Here is a 14,591-nt window from a genome sequence, read left to right as displayed (position 1 = left end):
CTAGTCGGCTCATGAAATTTTAAGCAGGCCCTTCTTTTTGCGACAGGCCATTAAGCAAATCACTACGATCCTTCAGCAAGAATGTGTGTGTTCGTTAAGGAAACGCCCTGCTCATTAATCCAATGTGTGTGTTTTTTTTTCTTTTGCCAGGAAAGTAAATGGCAGTTCCTGGTGTTTAAAAAAAAAAAAAAAAGTCATTTTAAAAACTGCAGTTTGAATGCAGGACAAGAAGCAACTTGGATGGAAGCTCTTCAGAAGGGAGACCCAACCTTGGAACCAAGGAGGAATTTCCTAACCGTGAGGACAATTCACCAGTGGAACTGCTTGCCACCAGAAGTTGTGGCTGCTCCGTCCCTGGAGGTTTTCAAAAGTGGACAACCATCTGTGCAGGGGAATGGCATATAGGGTCTCCTGCTTGAGCAAGGGGTTGGACTAGAAGACCTCTGAAGTCCCTCCCAACCCTACGGTTCTTTGTCCCTTCGCACCAATGGCAGGTTGCCGCTCTGCACCACCGGGAGGTTGCTCTGCTAACCTGGCCTCTTCCTCAACCATCTCAATCAGAATAGAGCTGGAAGAAGGGACCCTGGAGGCCATCTAGTCCAACCCCCTGCCCAAGCAGGAGACCCTAGACCATTTCAGATAGGTGACCTTGTTAGGGATACACCCTAGCAAGATCTGCAGGGCAGGCAGGCAGGCAAAATACGTGAGATAAGTGTTTTTGTAGCTTACACTCAGTAAACCAGACACACAGTGCCAATTAAATAGTTTTATTCCAGCAAGAGTTAAAGCATAGTCAAAACAGTCCATATATCATTCACTTAGTTCAGTCCGTCCAGGGATTATTCATTTGCAAATTCCAGTGTCGAAAAAGAGAGGTCAGTACACTTGCAAATATCAATCCGGTGATATATCTCCTCGCAGTAGAGAGATATGCAGAACTCAGAAACTCCTCTCTTCTTATCAGCAACTCTTCAGTAGGGAAATACGTGGCTAACAAACCATGCACATAATCCAATCCAGTAATTGCCAGCAAACTGTCAGCGTCACATCAGCAATCAGTCAGGGTTGTCTTGCTCCCTTTTATGGTGGTTTCACACCACACCCAAAATTACATGCTTTGCAGTTAAAGTGACACACACTTAAACTAACAATCATAGCTTATATATATTATTTTACCCAAACTACGTTAGGTGACCTATGTTATATCTAACAGACCTCCCGGTCCCTTCTTAAAAACCTCCAGTGAATGGAGCAGCCACAACTTCTGGTGGCAAGCAGTTCCACTGGTGAATTGTCCTCATTGTTCGGAAGTTTCTTTCTTAATTCCAGGTTGCTTCTCTCTCCTGGATTAATTTCCATCCATTGTTTCTTATCCCGCCCTCGGGGGCTTCGGAAAATAAATTGACCCCCTCCTCTTTATGGAGGACCCTCAAATACTGGAATGCTGCTATCATGTCCCCTCTAGTCTTTCTTTTTTCTAGACAGGCCATACCCAGGTCCTGCAACAACCGTTCTTGGTATGTTTTACTCTCCAGGCCTTCGATCCTCTTAGCTGCTCTTCTCTGCACTTTCTCCACATCTCTTTCCTAACGTGTGAGTCGTTCTACCTGTCCTTTCTGTAAACACGCTGATGACCCTCTCTCACTTCTCACCTTGTCTGCAGGTGGAGCAGCTCTTTTGCCTGGGCCTGAAGACGAGGCTGGAATGTCACAAGATTCTGGAGATGTTCAACTGGAACTTGGAGCAGGCCAGTTCTCACCTGCTGGACCCCTACAATGCTTCCCAACTCAAGTAAGAGTACAACCATAAAGCACAGCCATGGACATTCTCTTCCAGAAGAGAAGTTTTGCCAAAAATCTGGGAAGGATTTTTTTTATATAGCATATAAAAATTCCAATTGAAGAGTGTCTTGTCTGGATACAAATATTTTCAGGATATAGCAATCAAAAAGTTTGCAATACTATTCATTATGTTGATGTTAATTGTAATAGTATCAATAATAATAATAATTACAATATTATTTTCTTAAAACCAATTCAACATGCCTTTCTTACATCACTAATCATATCCATCTATGTCCCTGTATCTGTTCTGACCTACGCCCTTTCCCAACAGTTCAAACACAATCCAAAGGGATCAGAAAACTTTTAATGCTTCTGCAGAATAATTAGCTGTGATAAGCACAGGCCTTGCCAAACTGTGCGAGACTTGCCAAAAGATAACAGACAAGAAATAATTTGCAATACATGAACCTTCAAATACAAACTCAGGATACTGGAATGTCCACGAGGCTGGAGTTTCAAAACGTCTTTGCCTTCTGCAAAGAACGTTCGCTTCACAGCTGGCTTTTATCTTCTTGAAGGGAGGGGCCGTTACCTTGCAGCCTTACTCCTGAGTCACCCATGCTGTTGTAGCTGCTCTTTCCTGCGAGCAACCCTGTGCGCACGTGCACTCGGCACAGGCTCCTCGGGAACCTCCTCATCACTGCTGCCAGCCCCCACAATCTCTGAAGGCAGCAGTCCGCTCCCTAATGGTCTTGGCCCCTCATCTGAGCCCTCGCTCTCCTCAGCCGTCCGCACCTGCAGCCGGCTAACCACACTCCTGTTTTTTCCAGCTAGCCATTGATAAAATAAATCAATTAAAGTAATTAATTGATCGATTAATCAATGAAAGTATTTAGTTTCTTTCCTTTTCCTTGATCATAAGTGTTAGCCTGTCCATTTCTGCACGTTTCTAGTTGCCCTAATTCGTGTGTTTTGTTGGAGAATATGAATTATGATACATCCAGACGTGTGAAGGTAAACCCAGGGTCAAGGGTGACAGTAAATTTACGTGTCTCAGAATCGGCTAGCTGTCAGGATGCCAGCAGTTGCCCTAATGACATCGTGAGCCTCCAGCCAAGCTTCAAAAACTTCAAAGGATTTATTAGGAGCGAACAGGTCGGCATGACCACTCTCTGTATGTAGCCGATTCTGAGACACATAATTCACTGTCACCCTCTTGACCCTGGTTTCTCCCACCTACCCCTCTGGGTGTATCATAATTCATATTCTCCAACCGAAACAGTCCACAGCCAAGAGTCATCAATCATGTTATTCCAATTATAGAGATTTTTGCACGGCAGGAATTCCAGTAGCTTAGTTATAATCTTTGCAAGGTAAGAATGGAATGCACTTTTTGCTGCATTGCTCTTTCAAATTTCTCTCCCCCTTCATGGCAACTCTAAAACAGGCATAGAAATGTTTTATGAGTTGGCATTAGTATTTTTTTTTAAATCACATTTTCATCTGTTGGGATCTCTTCACCTTTCCATTGTAGCACAAATACAGTTCTAGCTGCAGTCACAGTATCCGTAAAATCAAATAGAGATAGATAAATAGACAGCTTTCATATATATGTGTGTGTGTGTGTGTGTGTTTTCTGAGGTTCTTGCGGGTATTAGTATGTGGATCTTTGGTTATTCGGGTTTTCTCCCGTGTAAGATTGGAAGTATCTAGGCAACGTTTTGATGAAGTCTCATTCATCATCTTCAGGCTTGTGTCTTCTGCTCTGTGCTTCTCAGAGTAAGTGATGAATGAGACTTCATCGAAACGTTGCCTAGATACTTCCAATCTTATGCGGGAGAAAACCCGAATAACCAAAGATCGATCTATCTATCTATCTATCTATGAAAAGAAGGAGGGAGGAAAGGAAGAAGAAGGAAAGGAAGGAAGGATAAAGTTAAAAAGAAGGAAAGAGAAAAGGAAGGACAAAGGAAAGAAGGAAGGAAAATGAAAGAAAGAAAAGGGAAGGAGAAAGGAAAGGAAAGAGAAAAAAGAAAAGGGAGGGAAAAGAAAAGAGAGAAAGGGAGGGAGGGAAGAAAAGAAAAGGGAGAAAGAAAGGAAAGAAGGGAGGAAAAAGAAAAGGGAGGGAAGAAGAAAAATAAAAGGGAGAAAGGAAGGAAAGAGAAGGAAAATGAAAGAGGGCAAGGAGAAAGGAAGAAAAAAGGGAAAGATAAAGAAAGGGAGGGAGGAAAGAAGGAAGGAAGGAAGGAGAATGAAAGAGAGGGAGAAAGAAAACGATTTAAGTTAATTTTTTTCATGCTTTTCATCCTTGCAGGCGGTGAACAGCATTCATCTTCTCAAGCAATTGACCCCTGGGCGGCGTGGGGGGGAATGCCCAGAATTGTCTTCCCAACCCTATTGGACCAAGAGTCGCTTTCGAGGCTGTGGACGATGGATTCCAGAGAGGCCACCCTGGAGCTAGGACTGCTGTGAACAGCCAGCAGGGTCCCCCCCTGCCTCCCCTCTCAGCCGGGGACTGCAGCCCGCTCCCCTCTCTTGCAGAGAGAGCCAGGCTCCGAGGGGGCTTGCGCCCTCCGGCTTCGGCTCGACCTCCTCGCTGCTGGATTCCTTTTGTAAAGAGAAGTGTTAACATTAATATATATATATATAAATACTCGGTTCTATTTTGGAGAAAAGGGATGCATTTTCGTCTCCGGGAATTGGGGGTGCATTGAATCCTTGGAAAGAGGGAGGGAGACCCTTGGGGGAAGGACCAAGACGACGTGAGGTCATCGGTGGTGGGATTCAAATAATTTATAACTCTCTGCTCTAAGGATGAGCTGGGGGGGTGGCTGGGCGGGGGGTGACAGGCAGCACTCGGCCTCCTGCACCCCCGCCCGAGCAAAAAACGGGCTGCAGGGGGACACTGCCACCCCCGTGCCCCATTTTGGGCCTAATAAGCCTCCCTGAAAGCTCCTGGGAGGAAAAATGGGCCATGAGGAGGACTGTGTCACATGCGTGTGCGCATACACACACACACACACGCACACACACACACAAACACGTTTTGGGCCTAATAAGCCTCCCTGAAAGCTCCTGGGAGGAAAAATGGGCCATGAGGAGGACTGTGTCACATGCACGTACACACACACATATACATATGTGTTTTGGGCCTAGTAGGCCTCCCTGAAGCCTCCTGGGAGCAAAAATGGGCCATGAGGAGGACTGTGTTGCATGGGCGTGTGCCACACACACACACACACACACACGTGTTTTGGGCCTAGTAGGCCTCCCTGAAGCCTCCTGGGAGCAAAAATGGGCCATGAGGAGGACTGTGTCACATGCGTGTACACACACACACGCACATGTGTTTTGGGCCTAGTAGGCCTCCTGGGGGCAAAATGGGCCATGAGGAGGACTGTCGCATGGGCGTGTGCACACACACACACACGAACACATGTTTTGGGCCTAATAGGCCTCCCTGCAGCCTCCTGGGAGCAAAAGCAGGCTGTGGGGGTGAGGGCACATCACACCCTCACACACACACACACACCCCAGCACCTTGTTTTTGGGCCTAGTAGACTTCCCTGCAGCCTCCTGGGAGCAAAACCAGGCCGGGATGGGGGGGAGGTGCATTGCACACACATTTTGGACCTATGGGTCTCCCTGAAGCCGCCTGGCAGCAAAAACAGGCTGTGGAGGGGGCACATTGCACCCTTCCCCCACCGCACCCCATTTTGGGCCTAGTAGGCCTCTCTGCAGACTCCTAGGAGCAAAAACGGGCCACAAGGGAGCCACGCTTCCCCGGCGCCCTGTTTTGGGCCTTGTGAATCTCCCTGTAGCCTGGGGGCAAAAATCAGCCGGGGGGGGGCATGCCACACCTTCCCCCTCGCACTTTGTTTTGGGCCTAGTAGGCCTCTGCAGCCTTCTGGGAGCAAAACAAGCCATGGCGGGGTGGGCACATTGCACCCTCCACCACCACCCCCGCACCTTGTTTTGGGCCTAGTCGGCCCCTCTGCAGCCTTCTCAGAGCAAAAACGGACCGCAGGGGGGCACGCTGCACCCTCACCCCCACACACACAGCCTGTTTTGGGCCCAGTAGGCTTCCCTGCAGCCTCCTGGGTGCAAAAACGGGCATGGTGGGGGGGACTCCTGAAAGGGGACGGGAGGCGAGAGCCAGCAGTTTAACCACCGGTTCAGCCGAAGTGGTGCGAATAGATTGAATCCCACCACTGATTATAATGGTGTGTTGGAAAGACCTTGGGGGACGGTGGGAAGAGAACAGTCAGATAAGAGCTGAGCCCTCAGTTGTATAATGGCAGAAAAAGAGGCCCAGAAGGGACTAGTCCTATCAGTAATGGTATTATAGACTCGGAAGAGACCTTGGAGGTCATCTAGTCCAGAGGTCGCCAACCTTTTGGACCTCAGGGACCACCAAGCTCATCATTTTAAATCCCGTGAACCAGAGACTGGGAAAATCCCCAAAAATGTCAGCAGGAAAATCCCCCACCTTGTTTTCCTACCGATCGATCGTTCTTTATTTGGGATCGCAGGATACCGTCTCCAGCTCCGTTCTCAGAGGGAGGGAGAGACTTTTGGCTTCATGCAAGGAAAGCAGCAGAAGCCGCAGAAGTCTTTCTTTCTCTCCCCCAAACTCCGCCAGAAATTAGTCTTTGCCGGCGCAGCCTCTTGGAGCAGGAGGCCTTGCAGGGTCCCAAAGACTCATTTTTGGCGGAGTTTGGGGGAGAGAAAGAAAGACTTTGGCTGCTTTCCTTGCGTGCAGCCAAAAGAAGAAGAAGAAAGAAGCAGAAAGAAGCAGCCCGGTGGCCAGGCCAGGCGTGTGGGACGCATGAGGCAAGTACCCCCCTCCACCCTTTTCCCCTTCCCCTCACTACCTCATATTGTTTGCAATGCAAGCGACGCAAGCCTTGCGTTCCCACAGTCCATGTGGGCGGCGCAGCCTTGTGTTCCCACACAGCCTGGATTAATTGCTTTTGGGGGGACCATTTCTCTGCAGACCACCAAAATTTTCTCGCAGACCATTCAGTGCGTGACCACTGCTTTGGAGAATAAGTTGGACCCCCTTCTTTGGGGCAGCCCCTGAAACGTTGAAACTGCCACAAAGAAGAAGGGTTCCACTTTTATTTTCCAAAACACCAGAAGGCAAGATTAAAAAAAAAAAATGGATGGAAACCCCCAATCCAGGAAAGAAGTTAGAGTAACTCTTTATCTGTTTCTCAAGAGGCACATCCATTACACTTGCATTTATTAAGATCGCTTCCTCAATCCCTTCGTTCCTTTGAATTTAAGCATCGTGAAAGAGGTTGCGTGTGCCATTTTGCTGTCGTGCCAATGAGGTCCCAGTATAACGGGGCCAGTAATGGCATCGCTCAAATGACCACAGGCACCAATGAGGCTGTGTTGTCACAAGGAGAGAGTGATGGAAACACCTGGAATCCGGCGTCCAGTTTTAATCAAGCGCATTACAAGAAAGATGTTGAGACTTTGGAAAAACTGCAAAGAAGAGCAACTTAACCAGGATGAAAGGGCTGGAAAGTAAAATATACGAAGAAGAACGGTTGCAGGATTGGGATTTGGCTAGTTTAGAGAAAAGAAGGACTAAGGGGGACATGACAGCAATCTTCCAGTATTTGAGGGGCTGCCCCAAAGAAGAGGGAGTCAAAACTATTCCGAAGGCCAGACAAGGAAGAATGGATGGAAACTAATCAAGGAGAGAAGCAACCTAAAATTAAGAAGAAATTTCCTGACAGTTGAGAACAATCCACCCATGGAACAGAAGTTGCCTTCAAAAGTTGTGGGTGCTTCATCCCTGGAGGCTTTCAAGAGACTGGACTTTCATTTGTTAAAAATGGTGTAGAGTCTCCTGCTTGGGTGGGGGGGGGGGTTGGACTAGATGACCTCCAAGGTCCCTTCCAACTCTGTTATTCCATGTTCAATGGAACAGAAGTTGCCTTCAGAAGCTGTGGAAGCTTCATCCCTGGAAGCTGTCAAGAAGAGACTGGGCTGCCATCTGTCAGAAATGGTGTAGGGTCTCCTGCTTGGTTGGGGGGGTTGGACTAGATGACCCCCAAGGTCCCTTCCAACTCTATTATCCATGTTCAATGGAACAGAAGTTGCCTTCAGAAGCTGCGGGAGCTTCATTCCTGGAGACTGGACTGCCCTCTGTCAGTAATGGTCTAGGACAGTGGTGGCTAACCTTTTTCAGCTCCCGTGCTGATAATTGCATGTGTGCTCGCGCTTGCATGCCAGCACCCAGAAGGCAAAGCATGCTGAGACCCCCCCACTCCCCTGCGCATGCACGCACTGATTCTCGACGTGCACCGCGCACCTCTGCATGCCATGCGATTCCCCCACTGCATGCCATGCATCTGCACATATACTTCCCCCATGCGCCATGCATCTGCATGCACGCACGATCCGCCCCATGTGCTGCGCATCTCTGCATGCGGGCATGACCCCGTGTGCGCTACACGTCTGCGCATGATGTGTCTCCTGTGCCCCCCCATGCATGTGCACCAAATACCTGAAAATCAGCTGTCCGGCGGCGGCGTGTGCGCATGCGCAATGCGGCTCTTACGGGCGAGCTTTCGCGTGCCCGCAGAAGTGCCTCTGTGTGCCACTTCTTCCGGCACGCGTGCCATAGGTTCGCCAACACGGGTCTAGGATCTCCTACTTGAGCGGGGGGGGGGCGTTGGACTAGATGACCCACAAGGTCCCTTCCGGTTCTATTCTGATTGATTAAATAGAACAAGAGTTGGAAGGGATCCTGGAGGTCTTCTAGTCCAACCCCTGCTCCAGCAGAAGACCCTAGACCATTTCAGACAACTAGCTGTCCAGTCTCTTCTTAAAAACCTCCAGTGATGGAGCATCCGCAACTTGTGGTGGCAAGCAGTTCCATGGGTTAATTATTCTCAATTTCTCAGGAAATTTCTCCTTATAGTTTCCACCCGTTGCTGCTTCTCCTGCCTTCAGGGTCTTTGGAGAATAGCTTGACTGCCTCTTCTTTGGGGCAGCCCCTCAAACATTGGAAGACTGCTATCATGCCTTCCTGTCTCCCTCCTTGCCTGCCTGCCTGCCTCTTTCTTTCTTTCTTTCTTTCTTTCTTTCTTTCTTTCTTTCTTTCTTTCTTTCTTTCTTTCTTTCTTTCTTTCTTTCTCTCTCTCTCTCTCTCTCTTTCTTTCTTTTCTGTCTTTCTTCTTTCCTGTCTTCATTCCCTTCCTTCCATTCTTCCTTCTCTCACTTTCTTTCTCTTTCTTTCCTTTCCTTCTTCATTCCTTCCTTCTTTCTTCCTTCCTTTTCCTCCCTCCCTCCCTCCCTCCCTCCCTCCTTTCTTTCTTTCTTTCTTTCTTTCTTTCTTTCTTTTTATCCTCCTTCCCTCTTTCCTTCTCTCTCTCTTTTTCTTTCTTTTTTATCATCCCTCTTTCTTACTCTCTCTTTTCTTTCTTTCTCTCTTTTTCTTTTCTTTTTTTTATCCTCCCTCTTTCCTTCTCTCTTTCTCTTTTTCTTTCTTTTTTCATCCCCCTCTCTTTCTCTTTTTCTTTCTTTCTCTCTTTTTCTTTCTCTTTTTATCCTCCCTCCCTCTTTCTTTCTCTTTCTCTTTCTTTTTATCCTCCCTCCCTTTCTTATCTTTCTCATTCTCTCTCTTTTTCTTTCTTTCTCTCTCTTCCTTCCTTTCTCTCTTTCTCTCTTTCTTTTTTATCCTCCCTGCCTCTCTCTTCCTTTCTCTCTCTCTTTCTTTCGTTTGTACTTTTTTCTCTCTTCTCTCTCTTTCTTTCTCTCCTCCCTCCCTCTCTCTCTCTCTCTCTTCTTGTCCTGCCCTCAGGTGCTTTGGAGAATAGCTTGACTGCCTCTTCTTTGGGGCAGCCCCTCAGACATTGGAAGACTGCTATCATGTCACCCCTAATCCTCTTCTTTAGAGTAGGAGGCACTAACTCAACGTGGCATTTGCACAACACGCAGAAGGGTTTAAAAAAAACAAGCCAAAATGAATCCTAACCAAGTTTAGCACGATGGATCGTTGTTAAATATTTATTAATGTCCCCACTTTGCTCAAATAAGGGAATACAGCAGCTTACTGGTAATCCTCACAATACAATCGTTCGTTTAGTGGCTGTTCTCAAAATTTCAGCGGCACGGAAAAATAGGGACTTGCAACTGGTTCTCGCACTTACGACCATCACAACATTGCTATGGTCACATGATCAACTTTGGGACGCTCAGCAACTGGTATGTATTTACGACGGTTATAGCATCCCTGGTTCACATGATCACCATTTGTGACCTTCCCAGCTAGCTTCCAACAAGCGAAGTTAGTGGGGGGGAACTGGTTTCACTTAATGACCATATGAGTTACTTAAGAGGGGCCAAGCTTAGGAGACTTTTGGTAAGAGATAGGAGCTGTAAGCTGGTTTCTACCGTTCTAAGGTGACTCCATCCCACTTTCTAAGGGGTTCTTAAAATGGCTGATTACAAATTAATAAGAGTTGGAAGGGGCCTTAGAGGTCATCTAGTCCAACCCCCCTTTCCAAGAAGACCCTCCACCATTTCTGACAGATAGCAGTCCGGTCTCTTCAAAAAAGCCTCCAGGGATGAAGCTCCCACAACTTCTGAAGGTAACTTCTGTTCTTTTGAATATAAAATAATAAGACTTGGAAGAAACCTTGGAGGTCATCTAGTCCAACCCCCTGCCCAACCAGACCCTCCACCATTTCTGACAGATGGCAGTCCCTTCTGTTCTTAAAAGCTTCCAGGGTTGAAGCTCTCACAACTTCCGTAGACAATGTTCCATTGAATATAAAATAATAGAGCTGGTTGGGACCCTGGAGGTCATCTATTCCAACCCCGGTGCCCAAACACACCCTACACCATTTCTGACAGCTGGCAGTCTGGTCTCTTCTTGAAAGCTTCCAGGGATGAAGAAGGCTGGTAGGTAGAATGTGCGACCTCCTCGCTCTTCATGGGATGAAACTCAAAAACACGGTTTCATATTTTGAAGGATCGGCCCACCGATCCTCAGAGCTGCGCGGGCTTCTTTGGGGAAGGTCAGTTGGTGGCCTTTGGTGGAGTCAACAGGTTGGGCACTATGACATCACCAACTGTCCTGGATGCTGGAATGTAGCCCACCTGTGTGGCCTTGGATTCCGGAGTCCTGGGATTTGAACCCGGAAGGGGCCAGACGGGTGACTTTGGATGGGAGATTATTTCTGCACTCGCTCATTTGAACGTCGGATCCATTCGAGCTTTGCAACCTTTTCCAGCCTGGCTTCTGAGAGGCACTTCTCCACATCGGTTGAGCAGGTAATGTGCCCCTTCGTGGTCCTTGCTGCTCTTTGATGTTTCATGACCCGACTAAAAGAGGAGAACGGAGTTGGAAGGGGCCTTTGGAGGTCATCTACTCCAGGGGTCACCAACCTTTCGGACCTCAGGGACCACTAAATTCATAATTTTAAAATCCCGCGGACTGCTAATCACGATCTGCCTAATGACCGGCTGGGTGGGGGCATGGTAGGTGGACACATGACTGAGTGGCCGTGGCCAACTTCGATGTCATTCACATCGAGGGGGCTTCTCACCGGCTTCTACTCATCCCTCCCCTCCCGGCCCCTCCTCGCCTGCCCACCTGGACTCCTGAGGAACCCAATAGAAGCAGCGGCTGGAGCTAAGCAGCCACCAGGAGACAGGCTGGCTCAGTTCCAATTGGATCAGACAAAATCAAGGAGGCTCAGAAAAAGCATCTCACTGAGGACTAGGAGCAGGAGTAGGATTCAGACTGGTTCTATAGAACCGGTTGTTTTGATTCTGCCCAGTTCAGAGAACTGGCAAATCATGCCCCTGGCTGGCCCTGCCCCTCCCTGCCCACTCACTCCTTACCTGGCATGCGCGCCATCAAACTTGCTTGCGTTTGGTAAATTGCTATTATTCCTTTTTTTCCCCCGACTAAGCATCGGCTGTTCTGCTGTGCCGGGAGATTTAGATTAGCTAGAAAGCAGGAAACGGTTGGATTTCTTGCTTTTCAGCTAATCTAAAAGCAGAGCTGAACCTTCCTTAGGAGGGAAGCTTCTATTTTTGAGTGCAGACTCAGGCAGCAGACTGCAGAAAGATAGATCTCTGAGTGAATCTGTGATTCTGCGAGCAACTCAATCTGCCTGCCTGCTTTGCCTGATTTTGGGTAAAAGTTATTCTTTTAATAAAAAAAATCAATATTTACATACATGGTGTGTTGGGAGTTAATTGTGTCAGTTTGCTTGCAAGCAAATGTTATGTGATAGACTCAGGCAGCAGATTGCAGAAAGGTAGATTTCTAAGTGAATCTGTGATTCTGGGAGCAACTCAATCTGCCTGCCTGCTTTGCCTGATTTTGGGTAAAAGTTGCTCTTTTTTTTATAAACAATTCAATATTTACATATATGGTGTGTTGGGAGTTAATATTGTGAGTTTGCTTGCAAGCAAATTTTATGTGACAGACTCAGGTAGCCGATTGCAGATAGATAGATCTCTAAGTGAATCTGTGATTCTGGGAGCAACTCAATCTGCCTGCCTGCCTGATTTTGGGTAAAAGTTGCCCTTTGTTTTAAATAAAAAAAAATTCAATATTTACCTAAATATTTATAATGTTTACCTACAAAGTCACGCCCAGCCAGTCCCATGACCACCAAGCCATGCCCAGTCAGCAAGCCATGTTCACCCAGTCCCATGACCCCCCCAGGCCACACCCACAAATTAGGCCACGCCCGCAGGGACCAGTGGTTAAGAAATTTGAATCCCACCCCTGACTCGGAGCACGGGCAGAGAGAAGACCTGCGGGAGTGTAAGGCCAGGTCCCGACGGTGCCTGGAAGCTCAGTGGACTGAGATGGTTGGCCAGTTCCAGACCGTGATGCATCCCCCATTGGAACGAGGCCCTCGGGCTCTTCGCCACCAGCGGCCCCTCCCTCCAGCCTTCACCCGAAGCCCCCCACCCGGAGGCTGAAGCAGACCCCAAGTGGGAAGAGGCTGAAGCAGACCCCAAGTTTTCCTTCTGACCTGCACCAAAGGGACCCCAAGGGGGGAGTCTCTGCAGCAACACAAGCTTTCACTGCACGTATCCAACCCAGGGACCCTAGTTTGAGGACCCCTGACACAGTGCAATATTTAAAAAATGCAAATAATTTTCCTGCGGACCACCAAAATTTTCTCATGGGCCACCAGTTGAGGACTGCTGTCCTAGTCAAACCCCTTCCTCAAAACAGGAGACACGATATCATTCCAGACAAAATGGTTGTGCAATTCTCTTCTCAAAGCGTACGTGCTAAGAAGAGGAGGAGAAGGAAGACTGCGAGGTCCTTGATTGCTCTCTGAGCTTAGACGTTTCATGACCCAATTAGGGAACATCATCAGTGCTAGAAGGGAGAGGAGTTTGTGGGGAGGAGGAGGAGGAGGAGGAGGAGGAGGAGGAGGAGGAGGAGGAGGAGGAGGAGGAGGACTGTGAGGTCCTTGGCGCTCCCTGAGCTTGCTTGTTTCCTTGCGGACGTTTCATGACCCAACTAGGAAACATCATCAGTGCTGAAATTCTAAAAAGATGGATTTTTTTTCCCCCCTTGAGAAGAAAAGAGAAGATAACACCAGTTTTGGAATGGGCTGGTTTTTAGTTCTGCCTCACCAGGTCCATAGGTGGTCTATGATGCTCCAGGAACCTAGCCAAACGACAAGACAGTTGTCACAATGGCAAACAGGAGTTTTGCAAGGAATTAGACATTTAAAAGGCTTGGAGTTTCCCGTTGTTCTGGGATATTACCAGTTAAAGGTGTTTGGAGGTGAGAGTTGAGGGGGACGACACACAGATGGTGAGAATGTGCCCCCCCCAAGAGTGGAAAGAGCCCGCGACGAATGAAAATGGAAAGAAATGAAATCACATCCAGAGTTGAAAGTTGAAGATCAAACATCAACACTGTCCTGATTTGCATCAGCCGAATGGAAGGGACAAAAGAAGGAAGCAGAAGAAAAAGAAAGGAGAAGAGAAAAAGGAAAAAGGAAGGAAAGAAGAAAAAGACGGAAAAAGGAAGGGAGGAGAAAAGGGGAAAAGGAAGAAGAGAAGAAGGAAGGAAGAACAGGAAAAGAAGGAAGAAAAAGGAAGAAAAGGAAGACAGAAAAGGAAGGAAGAAAAGACAAAAAGGAAGAGGAAAAGGAAGGGAAAAGGAAGAAAGAATGGACAGAAAAAGGAAAGAAGAAAAAGACGAGAAAAAGGAAGGGAGGAGAAAAGAGGAAAAGGAAGAAGAGAAGAAGAAAGGAAGAACGGGAAAAGAAGGAAGAAAAAGAAAAAAGGAAGAAAAGGAAGACAGAAAAGGAAGGAAGAAAAGACAAAAAGGAAGAGGAAAAGGAAGGGAAAAGGAAGAAAGAATGGACAGAAAAAGGAAAGAAGAAAAAGAAGGGTGGAAGGAAGACGGGGAAAAGGCAGGCGGGGGGAGGGGGAAGAAGGAAAAGAAGGAAGGAGAAAGGGAGGAAAAGGAAAGGACGGAGAATAAAAGATAAAAGAAAAAGAGAAGGAAGGAAAGAAAGGGAAAGGAAAAAAAGACAGGAAGGGAGGGGAGGGAGGAAAAGAAGGAAGGAAGGAGAAAGGAAAAGGGAGGGAAGAGAAGAAGAAGAAGAAAAGAAAAAAAAAAAGAGCCAGAGTCCCTGGCTGTTTTAGCTGGAATGGTTGTGAAACCTCATTTGGCAATTTAAGCCAATTTTTGAGTCTGTTTCCTGAGTCCTGCAACACACCGCACCATTTTAAGACCCCAAATCCCGGTTCCCGCAAGCTGCTCAGCCACAAACAAGCCCACAAAAATTC

At 47.5% G+C, this 14,591-nt stretch overlaps 1 protein-coding gene across 10 annotated transcripts in view; it reads left to right on the top strand.

Moving 5' to 3' along the window:
* Positions 1–4,460, top strand: part of TNK2 (tyrosine kinase non receptor 2) — a 106,837-nt gene extending 102,377 nt beyond the window's left edge. For all 10 annotated transcript variants that reach the window (XM_087933687.1, XM_087933693.1, XM_087933692.1 and 7 more), the window contains 2 exons: positions 1,664–1,791; positions 4,099–4,460. In XM_087933687.1, coding sequence (XP_087789813.1) covers positions 1,664–1,791; positions 4,099–4,105 — 135 coding nt within the window. In that variant the 3' untranslated portion in view covers positions 4,106–4,460. The remainder of the gene's footprint in view (positions 1–1,663; positions 1,792–4,098) is intronic.
* The last annotated feature ends 10,131 nt before the right edge of the window (positions 4,461–14,591 follow it).

The sequence above is a fragment of the Pseudonaja textilis genome, chromosome 4 (genome assembly GCF_049901715.1).
Source record: "Pseudonaja textilis isolate UNSWEBS1 chromosome 4, rPseTex1.2, whole genome shotgun sequence".
Taxonomy (NCBI): Eukaryota; Metazoa; Chordata; class Lepidosauria; order Squamata; family Elapidae; genus Pseudonaja; species Pseudonaja textilis.
Note: the sequence above shows the minus strand (reverse complement) of the source record. Positions and strands in the feature narration are given on the sequence as shown.